We start from the raw sequence: 13498 nt of genomic DNA, 5'->3' as shown, positions 1-13498 counted from the left end.
TTAATACTCTTGATGCTCTGTGCACTGAAAGAGGGAGGAACACTGACCTTGGGAATACTACAATTTTAATGAGTGCAAGATAGATGAGAAAATGCTGCAAACCCTGGCAAAATAGTTTTTATGCATTATCTTGGTACTTTTTGTTGGCCTCTTTTGTTGACAGCAGTGATGTCCTTCCCAAAGGAAATAGTGATGAAATGGACCAATGCTAACTTGATTGTGTCAGTTTCTGCTGCTGATAGAGTAGTTCCAGCATATTTTGCATGCAAAATGGCTGTCACCCGATTGTCACGTAAAGGTGCATTTGCCAGCTGAAAAGTGATAGAAATAGGCAGAGAATATTAATGACTCTCTAAGTATATATTAAATTAGGAATGTAAGCGACTAGTCGACTATCCGATAAGTATAAGCATATCAGATAGTTGAGTAGTAACTCAACTAGCCCTTTCCACTGCCTTGCTGCCTGATATAGGCAACAAGGGGCTGAGGAGCAGAAGCTGGTTTTCCCCCAGCACTGTCTCTGTGGGGGGCAGAGGAGGTAGAGGTATTGTGGGGGATTGGTCATGAGCCGGTCACAGGCGCCACGCCTCTATTTCTTAAATGTATTAAGAGACGGCATACATTTTCTATATTTATGTACACTCACACCCCTCATTGACAATTGGACTTTCGCATGTCTTTTGGGGCACTTTGTGCTGTTGGTGAGAAGAATCCTGATTCTAGAAGTATTGCATCTCAGATACTATTGAGACAGCCATGATTATCCACAAATTTATATCTCCATTAATGGTTTTGAACTATACATTTTTTCATAAAATTAACAAAAAAAAAAATAGGGTTACAGATATTCAGGTGAAAACCTGCACTTTTCCATCTATATCTGCTTTCGTATGCAATTAATGTCAAGAGCGGCATACGCAATAACATTTAACATTTCGTATTTGATAAATGAGTGGAAGAATCATAATATTATTTTAACCTTCTTGAGCTCTACCTTTTTATTTCTAAAATATGTGTTTCCTAATACAAATAATTTTAAAAGGAAGAAGACTTATTAGGTGCATTTTATCAGCTTCTGTGCAGTTAAGTGACACATTTGCATTTTTGTCAAGTATGATAAAAGCTCCAAAATGGCATCTTATAAATGTCAGAAATCTGATTTTTCTTTGTTGACCTTTCAGAAATTGATGAAAGGCTATAATATGTCTTCACATTCATGAGTGTGTGAAATAGAAATAGAATTGCTTTAAGTGCCATTTGCTCAGGGTGACTTCTCTTGCACCGATAATACTGCTTTGCATTTTAAATCTACAAATTGAACTTTCCTTTCTTGGATAATGGTAATATCACTATAGAACAGTCAAACTTAATGTTTGTTTGAAAAGTCTGAAATTGCTCCTGCAAATTGGTTCTTGACACTTTGACTCAAGATGCAAATGTAATGGCCGTATGTTCTTCGGACAATGCAGAGTAGACAAACTAGTACAAAAGGGTTTCCAAATTCAAAATTGTTATAATGTTTTTAGAAGCAATGAAATATTTTTACCATCACTCTCTTAATGTATTTGTTTTAGGTAGTTGCTATCCATGTCCAGAGACAGTAGATGTGTTGTGCAGTTGTGGTAAAACTATTCTCAAAGTACCATGTGGCAGAGAACGTAGCACCAAGCCTCCGAAATGCAAAGAGCTTTGCAGGTTGGTACAGAAGACTTGGGCACACACATTGGTTTCTAGTTCTTTGGATGACTTGAAGAATTTGAATGCATTTAAATGCTTGCATGCTACTATTTCTCTGACAGAAGCATTGTCAGATTTATTATGTAAGACTTGTCTTTTCAGGGTCCTCTGTATATTCCACTGTATAAGGTAATTGCAGCAATGTCCCTTCCACTCAGATTCCCCTTTTAGTAGACTGACTTTGGTTTTTTTGTTTGTTTGTTTTTTGTTTTGTTTTTTGTCCTCAGAGGACTGTATCACTTTGGAACTCAAGAATTTTTGTTAACTGGTCAAAGCAGTTGACGATGTTGAAGACTAAAGGCCTACATTGTTTTCATTTTTACAATTGAAGTATGGTTTTACTGGCTTATGCTTGCACTATTAAAATCTTTTCATTTGCCAATGGAACTGGCTTTTAAAATACACTAGAATCCATGGCCTTTGGGAATAGGAAAGATAAAACTTGCACTGAAATCCATAGAACATTTATTTATTTATTTATTTATTTATTCTTTTTAGTGTGTTCATTTTAAAGTGTAATAGCTTGATGGACTTTTGTGTAGCCTAGGACTAGAAACCATTTAATCAACAGTCTTTAAATGTTCAAGAAAAAATCAGTTTTAATAATTGAGTGTATATAGTTTAAATGATGGTTTAATGGTTCTTTTGAATTAAAAGATCCAGATGATTTACTATCTTAAAATAAAGTTAAATAAATCACATTAAAGAGAAATTATTTGTTTGCATTATTTTCTTTTCTTCCATTGTGGAACAGTCAAGGACATAACATCATGGCTTTACCTCCGAGGCAAACAATGGCAAACATTAAATAAGGTCCAAGTCTTGTCATCTTAAGAAGTGTATTTCTGCAGGAGAGTTAGAGAATGAGATTTAAGTATATAAGGGAGTGTCTTTTCTTATATAAGGAGAGGGAGATGTAGGATGAGAGAAGAGGACAATGACAAAGTTGCCAGTGAGCAACTTTCTTTTGTACATTCATCTTTTGGCACCTCAGCAGGAAGGGACAGTCAGACACACAGCAGACTTACTAACAGTATTGTAAAGAAGATATCTGAACTTTATTACCATGTGGAGAGCTGTATCTAAAGAAAGCATTCTCTGATATGGACAGAGCCAGATGGATAGCACTTTGCCACTTCTGGAAAACACTGTGCTGCTGCCTTAGAAACCTTTGAAAATGAGGTTTCAACTCTGTCTAGGGAGTGGCTATGATTAGCAGGCTGACCTTTTGACCCGGTTGGGTGTTTTAGTTGCTCATGGGCAATCAAGATGCTTTCTGTTGGTGGTGGATTTGATAGTTCTCAAAACAATCACCATATCTCACTGAATGCTTGGCTGTGTCTACATTACATCCCTTTTCTAGAAAGAGGGATGTAAATTAGACACTTGGAAATTGCAAATGAAGCTGGGATTTAAATTTCCCGTGATTCATTTGCATAATGATGGCCACAGTTTTTTTCAAAACTGGGCTTTTTGAAAGAAAAACAGCAGTTTAGACGGGGATCGATCAAAAAGAAAAACCCTTTTTCAAAAGATCCTGTACTCCTCTTTTGAAAAAGGGTTTCATTTTTGATCAATCCCGGTCTAAACTGCTGTTGGATCTTCACTTACGAACGGGGCTTTCTTGCCCCGGAGCTCGCAGGCAGCGGGACCGCCCAGAGCGCAGCGGTCCCGCCACCTCGACCTCCGGGGCGAGAAAAGCTGCTCCGGGTGTCCCAGGTCTGCTGGGGACCGTCTCCAGCAGACCAGGGACACCGGGAGCAAAGCCACGGAGCACGCGGGCAGCGGACAGCCCAGACGCGCCGCCGCTGTCCCGCTGCCGGCGTGTTCCACGGCTTTGCTCCCGGTCTCCCTGGTCTGCTGGAGACCAACAGACCAGGGAGACGGGGAGAAAAGCGGAGCAAAGCCACGGAGGACCCGGACAGCTAGTACGCCCCCCTCCCCCCCCGCAGTCCAGGGTTTTCTCCGGACGCCTGTGGTAGAGCAGCTGGGGCGCTGGTGGATTGGTCCAGTAGCGCCGAGGAGCGGCGCTACTGGAGCAACCCAGCAGCACCCCAGCTGCTCTGCCCCAGGCGTCCCCAAGTCAGCCGCTGCTGAAACTGACCAGTGCTGACTACAGGAAGCCCGAGACAGAGTTGCTCTGCCCCGGGCTTCCTGGAATCAGCCGCTGATCAGTTTCAGCAGCAGCTGACTTGGGGACGCCTGGGGTTCTTAAGTTGAATCTGTATGTAAGTCGGAACTGGAGTCCAGATTCAGCCTGTTGAAACTGATCAGAGGCTGATTCCAGGAAGCCCGGGGCAGAGCAACTCTGCCTCAGGCTTCCTGTAGTCAGCTGCTGGTCATTTTCAGCAGCGGCTGAATCTGGATGCCAGTTCTGACTGACTTACAGATTCAACTTAGGGACTGTAGGTTTATTATCTTGTACGTAACCCGGGGACTGCCTGTACATCCCTTTTTTGAGAAAAGGGATGTAATCTAGACACAGCCCTTATTAATGAGACAATGTTAACCTATTTTTCTGGGGAATGAAGTCTGTCTTTCAGGGAAAACTGGAATTGACTGAGTGGGGGAAAATGGTAGTTTGATATGATTTGAAGGTTGACCCAGTCTGCCAGCAGGCTTATTAGTACCTGAAACCAGAGGCATCTGTCTCACCAGCAGACTAAAAATAGTATCTATGATTTGTCCTGCTTGACCTTCTTAAGCACTGGTGGTGCAGTAGGTAGGAGTAAGATTGGAAGGAGCAGCGTCTTGGCTCTTGGCCTGATCTTTAGACCAAAGTACTAACATATTTACACCAGAGCCTGAATGTGCAGAGAGAAAGGAAAATAGATCAGTTTACTCTGTAACAGTCAATCATTGAGATTTCAGGATGCAGCATATTTGCTTAAAGTTGAAGATATTGAAATATCGTTCACTGATGATTTCAGCTGAACTGACCTTCCAATTTTCCCCACTAGTAGACTTCCTAGAGTGACAAGAAAGAAGTAAGACTCTGCCCAGATGCAGGAGAGGGATGTGCACTTGATCGCTGTTTGCTTAGTCTAGTTGCCAGGCTGCATCAGAAGGTACATGTGAAAGTACAGTACCTTTTGTGTCTGAAGGGCTAAGATGGTCTGAGGCTCAAGTCAACTGATGATTAGTCTGTTTGGGAAGGGACTAAGTCTGCTGGTATGGGGGAATGCTGGTGCAAGTCATATCCTGGGATTGGTATCCATGGTAAGAAACTAGAAGAGGTTAGCAAAAGAAGGACCTGCCCTGTTATGGGGTAAGTTAGAACATCTGAAAAGAAAGAAGACCTAACTGGTTAAAAAAAAAAAAAAGGAATTACTTGAAGAAAGAAGTAGAGTGCTATTGGACCAGAGAGAAGTATTGTAGACGCTCAGTGTAGCTCACCGCAGGCAACAAAGTGGTTCAGAAGGCAAAGAAAGGCTTTGGCCATAGTATTTCATGTCTTGACCTATTAGAGTAGACTGCTAAAACCTATCTGGAGAAATGTGGCCTTTTGTCAAGTCACAGGATCATGAGGACCTGAAAGAAGCGCATATGAATTGTCCTGATTGATTAGGAAGGCCTGGGATGCATGGTACTACAGAACCTTGTCCCATGACCACTTCAACAGGGCTTTGATCAGGATGTGTATATCCTAATTAGCCACTAGAATTGCTAGGTTCTTGTGAAGTTCAAGAGGGATGGATGAAAATCAAGAACATATGACATTTCAGTCATGTCACTTAGTGCAGTATTAGAAAGTACTCAGATGCTGCAGGGAAGAGGATGGTGTAAAAAAAACTATACACAGTAAAACTCTGATGGTCCGGCACTCCTGATGGTCCGGCACCGTCAGGAACCCGGAAGGGCTCCGGGCAGCCGGACCATTGGAGCTGCTCTGCCCCCAGCTTTCCCAATTCAGCCGCTGCTAAAACTGACCAGTGGCTGAATCGAGGAAGCTGAGGGCAGAGCAGCTGGGGCGCTGCTGGGTTGGTCCCGTAGCGCTGCCCCTTCGGGCTGCGGGACTAACCCGGCAGCACCCCAGCTGTCCCCGATTCAGCCGCTGCTGAAACTGACCAGCGGCTGACTCCAGGAAGCCCGAGGCAGAGCTGCTCTGCCTCGGGCTTCCTGGAGTCAGCCGCTGATCAGTTTCAGCAGCGGCTGAATCGGGGACACCTGGGGTAGAGCAGCTGGGGTGCTGCTGTGTTGGTCCAGTAGTGCCTAGCTGCTCTGCCCCAGGCGTCCCCAAGAGCAGCTCGGGTGCTGCTGGGTTTGTCTTGCTGCGCCAAGGGTCGGCACTACCAGACCAACCCCGCAGCACTCCAGCTGCTCTGCCCCAGGAGTCCCTGATTCAGCCGCTGCTGAAACTGACCAGCAGCGGCTGAATCAGGGATGCCTGGGGCAGAACCGGACTATCGGAAGGGGGGGCTACGAGGGGTCTGGGGTGGCATCCTGCCCCCATCCCAGACCCCTCATAGCCCCCCCTTCTGATAGTCCAGCAAATCTGATAATCCGGCACCCCCGGGGTCCTAAAGGTGCCGGATTATCGGAAGTTTACTGTAGATTAGAGTGAAGAAATCGGTGATAAATTGGTAGAGTTAGCCAAGAGCCAAGTGGAGAACATTGCAATGGCCCCAGTGAAATGGAACATGGAGATGGGTAGGTATTCTGAAGGTAAGCTGAGCAAAAGAAAATTGCCTGTATGAACAATAGGCAAGGAGTGTTAGGGCTTCCATCCAAACCTTTCATATGCACAAATTCAGGAAGTAGCTGTCAAGGGTGATCTTCAAGACTTCATATTCCTGTGTGTGAGAGAGTAATGTAAATAAAACCCTGAGTTGACCCATCCTGATTGCTTATAGGAACTGATTGAATGACTCTTATCCAGAAAATCTGAAATTTTTTTATGGTTTGTGAGGCCTACAGGGATGAAGAGAAAGCAGCAGTGAGAGAGCACCAAGAAAAACAAGACTTTCAAGTTAACTCATCTGTTTGTCCTGAGAGAGTGCCATGTTTGATTTTTCCACTTAAAACAAAGGTGGAAGTTGAGCCAGCCTGATCTCAGCAGGGCTGCTTGTGTTTAGTAGTAAGCAGAGGAGGTGAGGGTTCTGCCGAAGTCTCCTTTTTTGGGTGAAAGGTGTCCTGAAAAGATCAGGAAACTATGAAAGTGCAAGGCAGGATAGCATAAATGTAAGGAGTAGGCAGTGTCTAAATTGCAGTGGAAGGCGCAGAAAGGACTTGATGGGTTGCTGTGTTATAAGTATATCTGATATTTTGTTAAGTTCATTTTGAATTAGCTAAATACATATCAAAGCACTGTTAAATATAACTTATATACAATTATTAAATACAATAATTGGTGCTCCCTAATTCTTTGATTGTATTAATGCATACAGCTAAGGATCGCAGTAAAATGTTTCATATCATATTTATTCTTGGATTTTTACTTTAGCCGGCCACCAACTTGCCATCATACCAGCCAAGAGAGACACAGTTGTCACTTTGGCCCTTGCCCTGCATGTCGTCAGCCCTGCCGGAAAGTGTTAAAGTGCGGCCACTTATGTCCTGCTTCTTGCCATGATGAAGCTCTTGTGAAGCAAACTGGCTTGGTAAGGTGCTAGAACTGTGCTTCCCAAGAAGAATGGTGAACACTCCTGTCCCTGATTTTATGTTGAAAAGCATAGCTATTAGAAGTAAATATTTAAGGTTGAATAAGCTGTGTGATACTAACTTGAGAAATTAGAATTGTGATTCTCTTTGCCTTGTTTAAAATCTAATTTCTCTTTGTATGGCCATAAATGACACTTGACAGTTCATATACGTCCACAGGTAAATCAAGAGTCTTCCTTTTCTTTCCTCTTCCTCTGTTGTTCTTTAAAACTATCGACAAACTTATTTAATATATTGTATGCAAAATCAGCATACGCCTTAATTTTTGTCTCTATTAAAATTGGTTAGCTTCTAGGTATTTGCTAAATGATCATGTTAGGAAGCAGTTCAAAATAGGAAACTATACATTGACGCTTTTAGACTTTAAGCTTCATGTGAAAAGTAGACAACATCAAAATATAGTAATACTCCTGGAACAGAGTGTATTGACCAGGTGAGAGAGCACTGTTAAATTACACATTCTTTGCCTGTAATGTTTGGAATGATATGACTAATTTTTTTACTTGCCCTTGTTGTCAGGTTAACAGTAAGATATGCTAGGGAATGAAATAGTGGCTTTTATAATAAAGCTGTCTGGATTTCAGGCTCATGTTCTTAGTAATACTAAAAAATGAAATGATTATCCAGAAATCTACTGTATTCATGTCTTAGTTTCAGTAAGTATAATTTCTTCAGTTAAGGGAAAAATAAACCTGTTAGAACTAAGATCTTACCAGTCATTATGGATATTTTTAGCTAAACAGATGGCTCTGCTTGTCGCCACAGCTTATATGATGTAATATAAACATAGCAATGTATTTGTTTTGCTTTCAGCACCAACCTGCTGGTCCCTGGGAACAGCCATCTGAGCCAGCTTTTATTCAAACTTCATTACCTTGCCCCCTGTGTCAGGTTCCTATACCAACGTAAGTATAAAAATGTTGTGGGGTTTGTTTTTTGGAGTGTTTTTTTATTTTTGCTTTGAAATTGTATCATTTTATACTGCTATATAATGTTTAAAGCATCAATTTCTTTTGTGCTTTAGAATTTTACAAGGATTTGTACTCATGAAGCCTGTTATATTTTTGATGGAAATGGTATAATCTCAGAAGGCAGGGAATTTCTTTCGGTGGCCAATAGTTAGCATCCTGGAATTGTCTGCTCAGTGCAAAAAAGGATGAATAGAAAGAGTAAAATAAGTGCCTGATTTTAAAATATTTGTAAACAAATGCACAAAGCTATGTTGAAAATATTTTATAAATACGGGACTGAGGCACAGAAATATGATGATTTTTTTTCCAGAATACATAACGTTATATAGCATTTCATGCTCAAAGGACAGCTCCCATTGACTTCACTCACAACTGTGGATGTCCAGGACTGGTGCAAATCCGAATCCAATGTCTCATATCCGTTACCCAACAAATGAGGAATGCACAGTTAGTGACCACCTGTGAAATGACTTGACTAGCATCACACAGGAAATGTGTTGTGGAGAGGCTCTGATGACTTAGTCTATCCGTACTATATTGTAATTCTGTGTTAGACTATGAAATGTATGTATCTTTTGGTCTCCATTTTGAATGTACATCTCATTTGTCCTTTCATATTGTTTGTTGCCTCCATTTTAGACTAAAATTCCAACAGGATGGCAGAGGTACAGGCGCTAAGTGTACATCTAAACTACTCTCTATTTTTGAAAAAGGAATTTGCATATCTGAAGATATGCAAATCTTCAGATCTCTCACTTTCAAAAGCAGAGCTTTAGAAAATGAAAGTAGTCTGGACGTGGTTTTTTTGGGGAAAACCCCCCTATTTTGAAAAAAACACGTGAACCTCATTTTTTAAGGAAGAGTGGGTGTTTTTTTTTTTCCGTGGCAATTGACATATTCTTTATAGAAGATACCCTAAATCTTCATGGCTTTTCCATTGAAATGGAGTAGCTGTAAACAATATGCTGTATCTTCATCACAAGAACTTGGTTTATTGTTGGGGATGCAATCCGGCAACCAAGTTACCTGTGGAGTCTGATTCTGGGAGTCATTTGACAAGGACAGAAAGGTTATAAAAAGATGGGAACTGCTCTTTTCAGGGTTCTTTTTGGTCAATTTTACTAGTTCAAGATGATGGACACTACTGTGGGCACTAGCTGAGGCAAATGGACTTGCGGAGACCTGCCGCCTTAAATGCAGGTGATCCCAAAGGACTCCCAAAAAGAGGGTGAACTTGTGTGTGGGGCACTGCATGTAGAGTTTCTTTAAAATAATCATATTTTTTTAATTGAGTAATTAAAGAATAAAGTGTGAGATGTGTATGTATGTTACGTGCTTACAACTATAACATGCCTCCAGAGAGAGTTAAACTGTAACTAAGATGGAGCGTGCCTTGGGTGGAGTTGTGGGAGAGGGTCTGCTCAAGTTCATGAGGTATCTTGGAAGGCCAGATCGGTCATGGGGCTTAAGGTAGGTGGGTTAATGGACTCCATTTCCAGTAAGGAGTAGCAGACAGAGTCGGTGCCCAGGAAATATGCCACAGTGTTTAAGGGAGGAAATAGCGTGTTAACCTTAGACGCAGGGAGACTTAAAACACGTGAGAGGATAGAAGCTGGGATTTCCTTCATAGCAGTTTGGTGGTGGGCAGCCTGCAGAGAGCCCAAACAGATGAGACAGGCCTGCATAGAATCAACAGTAGTTGTTGCCAGATGCCATCATCTATCCTAAATTCTTCCATGTTCTTTAGCCAGAACTGAGAATTGGGGTCATTGTATTTTGAGTGTGCCTACACTGCAGAGTTTTTCCGGGAAAAACAGTTTTTCCAGAAAAACTTCACTTACATCCATGCTGCAATTGCGTTCAGAAAGTCGAAAGAATGCAGGGGTTTTTCCAACAGCAGTAAACCTCTTTCTATGAAGGAGAAGCCTTTTTCTGAAAGAGCTCTTTCGGGAAAAGGCGTGTGTGGATGGGGAAGAGGGGTTTTTGTCAAAAGAAGATGTCTCCAGGAAAAAGCACGGGTACCCTGGTGGCCACTCCATCCATAGTAATCACAAGTTAAATGTGAGATAACATCCTCATTGATTGGACGCTATCTTTCGAAAAAGCAGATCACTTTTTCGATGCGATTTTGTGTGTGGAGGCTCTCTTTCGAAAAGTTTTTCAGGAAGATCACTCTAAAAGAAGCCTGCAGTCTAGATGTAGCAGTTGAAACAATAAACCAGAGAAATGTCAGCAATAAAGATAACACACTTTTTTTATACAGCCTTGCAGGCTCTGCAGTTGGAATAATTGATTCTGGGATTCTGTCTATGAAAACATCAGAAAGTAGAATCCAAATAATCTCTAATTTTCCATTCTTAACGTATGGATAAGAAAATCGAACAGTTCACTGAAATAATTGTGCTACAGAAATAGTGTGAATGTTGAACTCCTCCTTTGATCTTGATGTGGTGCCAGATAGAGCCTCCCTCCATGAAATTCTTGCTGAAAGGATGTGGTGGTAGGGGAGAATTAAAGCAAGTAGACCAGTGAGCACCTTTGTTAAAATGTGCTTGAGGCCATATTTAGGAATGCCCTTAAATTTGTGTGAACTCTCAGCCTATGTCTATATTAGCACTTTTGCTGGTATAATTTATGACTCTTGGGAATGTGAATAAAACACTTCTGTGAGTGAGAAGTTGCACTGAGAGAAGCACCGATGTGAACAGTTACCATTGCACAGTGGTGGTGGTTTAATTATATCAACTGGTGAGTTCTGAGCTCTCTGCCATTGGCAGAGAGTGGCTACACAGGCTGTACAGCAGCACAGCTGCATTGGTACAGCTGTGTTGTAAGCTCACTAGTGTAGGCATGGCCCTAGAGAAGATGGAACGAAGTAGAAAAGTTATGTGTATTTGTGGAACTGGCAGCCTGAATTTGGCACACTATGGCTTATAACAGATTCTTTCCCATTGCTTCAGATGCCTTATTGTTCTAAGGAATGCAGCTGTTTGCAATTCTTTTTTTTTTTCTTTTCTGCAGGGAATGCCTTGGGCAGCATGAGGTAAGTCACAGATAAATGACCATTTGAGTGAAATATGCTTTGTTTTGATTAGTTTTTGTAAGAACTAATCTGCCTTAAAATCTATGATGTGTTTTTATATGAGTGCTGGCATGCTCATTAGGACAATATTATTGCACGGTATTAGAAAATGTGTAACACTAAACTTTGATCAAGCAATCTAAAATTCTAAGCTCTTGGCTTTTTAGACTACCTTTTATACAGCTTATTTAGGTAAAATGCTCTTGGACTAGGACTAGTGAGTGTGTTTAATGAATGCTGTCTCTTTCTTTAAATATTTCACTCCTTTTTCAATGGGTTACATGTAAGCACTGTTTCTTCTTTGAGTTCTGGCTTATGTCCATTCCACTTAGGTGTGCACACACCATGTGTGTGTTTTGCCAGAGAGTTTTCCCTTAGCGGTACCCATCAGGCCAGCCGGGGAGCCCCCTGTAGTGGCACCACTGCATTGGTGCATATATATCCCTGCTGGCCCTCCACCCACTTAGCTCCTTCTTACCTCCCGTGACAGTTGTTGGAGCTCCCTTCTCGCTTGCCAAGCGTGATCTCAGCAGTATCTATTGCATTCTCAGTAGTTAGCACCTTGTTGAACCCCTTTGTTTTCTTACCCAAGTTACCTTCCCTGTTAGTTAGATAGTTATGTAGTTTGGGTTGGGACTCGCCTGTTGCGTCCCCTTGTCCAGCCCACAGGGCATGCCAGGGTGCTACGGTTTTAAGCCCTGCACTGGCTGTTCCAAGCTTGTGCCTTGTGGTGACCCACACGATTAGTGCTTGGGCAAAGCCCGTGTCCCGGCTAACTGTAGAATCTGTTGTAGTTTCAAGCCCAGAACTCCACACAAGAGGAACTTGCACTTGAAGATACTCCTTATGGAGTCGGTGCTTTTCCTGGCACTGTCATTGGACTCAGCACCGCAATCCCACAGTGCATTGCCCTCGGTGCAGGAGACTCCTGGTTCCTTAGGGGCCTCCTCAGTGTTGAGGCACCCCATGGCGCAACGTCGCTCACAGTCACCAGTGCAGAGCAAGAAGAGTGGAGGGGGCAGGTCACCGCCCTACTGTGTGCCTGAGGTGCGCCCCAGTTGGGGCACCCTGATGTGCCCACACCGGCTGCAAGGTCAACGACTCCTGGGCTGGAGAGTGGCCAGTCGAGCGTGACCAGGAGCTGTGGTGCAGGGTAGAAGTTGTCTCAGGTCCAAATGGCCTTCCACTCTGGATACATTTGAGGCGGCGTGGAAGCTGATTGAGTTGATGGCTGACTTGCCCTCGCCTCACCCAAAGTGTCGGAACTGGTCTCTGGCCTCGTCAACAGCACCGGATCCAGGTAGGCCCGTACCACCACCCATACCAGCACGCCATGGGGCATGGTGTTCCCCAGCCTTGATGCTAATGCCGGCATGCCCTGTGGCACCAACAGCTTTGCGCACTCAGGAGTCCAGAGACAGCTTGGCATCAAGCACGCTCATTTCGGTGGCCCAGTTGGTGGCACCGGAGTGACTCATGCTTCCTCTGCCGGTATGGCACTGGGGCAAGCCTGCCTCCATGGCCCCGCATGCAGAGAGGCTTCAGTCCCCAGGCCTGACCTCTGCACTGCCGTGGTCAGATTCTGATTACTTGTCGGAGTCTGATGTGGAGTCTGTACCATCAAGGGCGTCTCAGCCCCGGTATCATTCTCGTTCTCACTCTTGGCACTGCTCCTCCTCCTGGCACTGGTCAAAATCTCTGTGCCAATCCCCATTCCAGCACCACTCTTCATTTCGGCGCTGCTCCAAGTCTCGGCGCCATTCCCAATCATGGTGTAGTGAGCACTAGCACAAACTTGGCCTCACAGCGGCAACAGTCAAAGCAGCAGCCGTTCTGGACCCCCTGGGCGTACCATCAGGCCCAGAGGAGCATCCTCTCTATAGCAGGATCTGCGCATTTGGGGATTAGAGCCTTACCTTCAGCCACTCCGCTGATGAGTGCTCCGGCACCGCAGCCCTTCATGGTACGGGGGAGAGTGTGGGGAGTCAGAGGTCAGGGGCTGTTGGAGCAGTGTGCCCCATCTCAAGCGTCCAAGTGGCCTCATGAA

The 13498-nt window shown here is 43.5% G+C and overlaps 1 protein-coding gene across 1 annotated transcript in view; it reads left to right on the top strand.

Annotated features, from left to right (window-relative positions):
* NFXL1 (nuclear transcription factor, X-box binding like 1) overlaps positions 1-13498 on the top strand; it is a 102388-nt gene that overhangs the window by 36253 nt on the left and 52637 nt on the right. Inside the window, exons 12-15 of the mRNA XM_075930466.2 lie at positions 1575-1695; positions 7181-7337; positions 8212-8303; positions 11391-11412. Of these exons, the coding sequence (XP_075786581.2) occupies positions 1575-1695; positions 7181-7337; positions 8212-8303; positions 11391-11412 (392 nt within the window). The remainder of the gene's footprint in view (positions 1-1574; positions 1696-7180; positions 7338-8211; positions 8304-11390; positions 11413-13498) is intronic.

The sequence above is a fragment of the Pelodiscus sinensis genome, chromosome 4 (assembly GCF_052426305.1).
Source record: "Pelodiscus sinensis isolate ZL-2025 chromosome 4, ASM5242630v1, whole genome shotgun sequence".
Taxonomy (NCBI): Eukaryota; Metazoa; Chordata; order Testudines; family Trionychidae; genus Pelodiscus; species Pelodiscus sinensis.
Note: the sequence above shows the minus strand (reverse complement) of the source record. Positions and strands in the feature narration are given on the sequence as shown.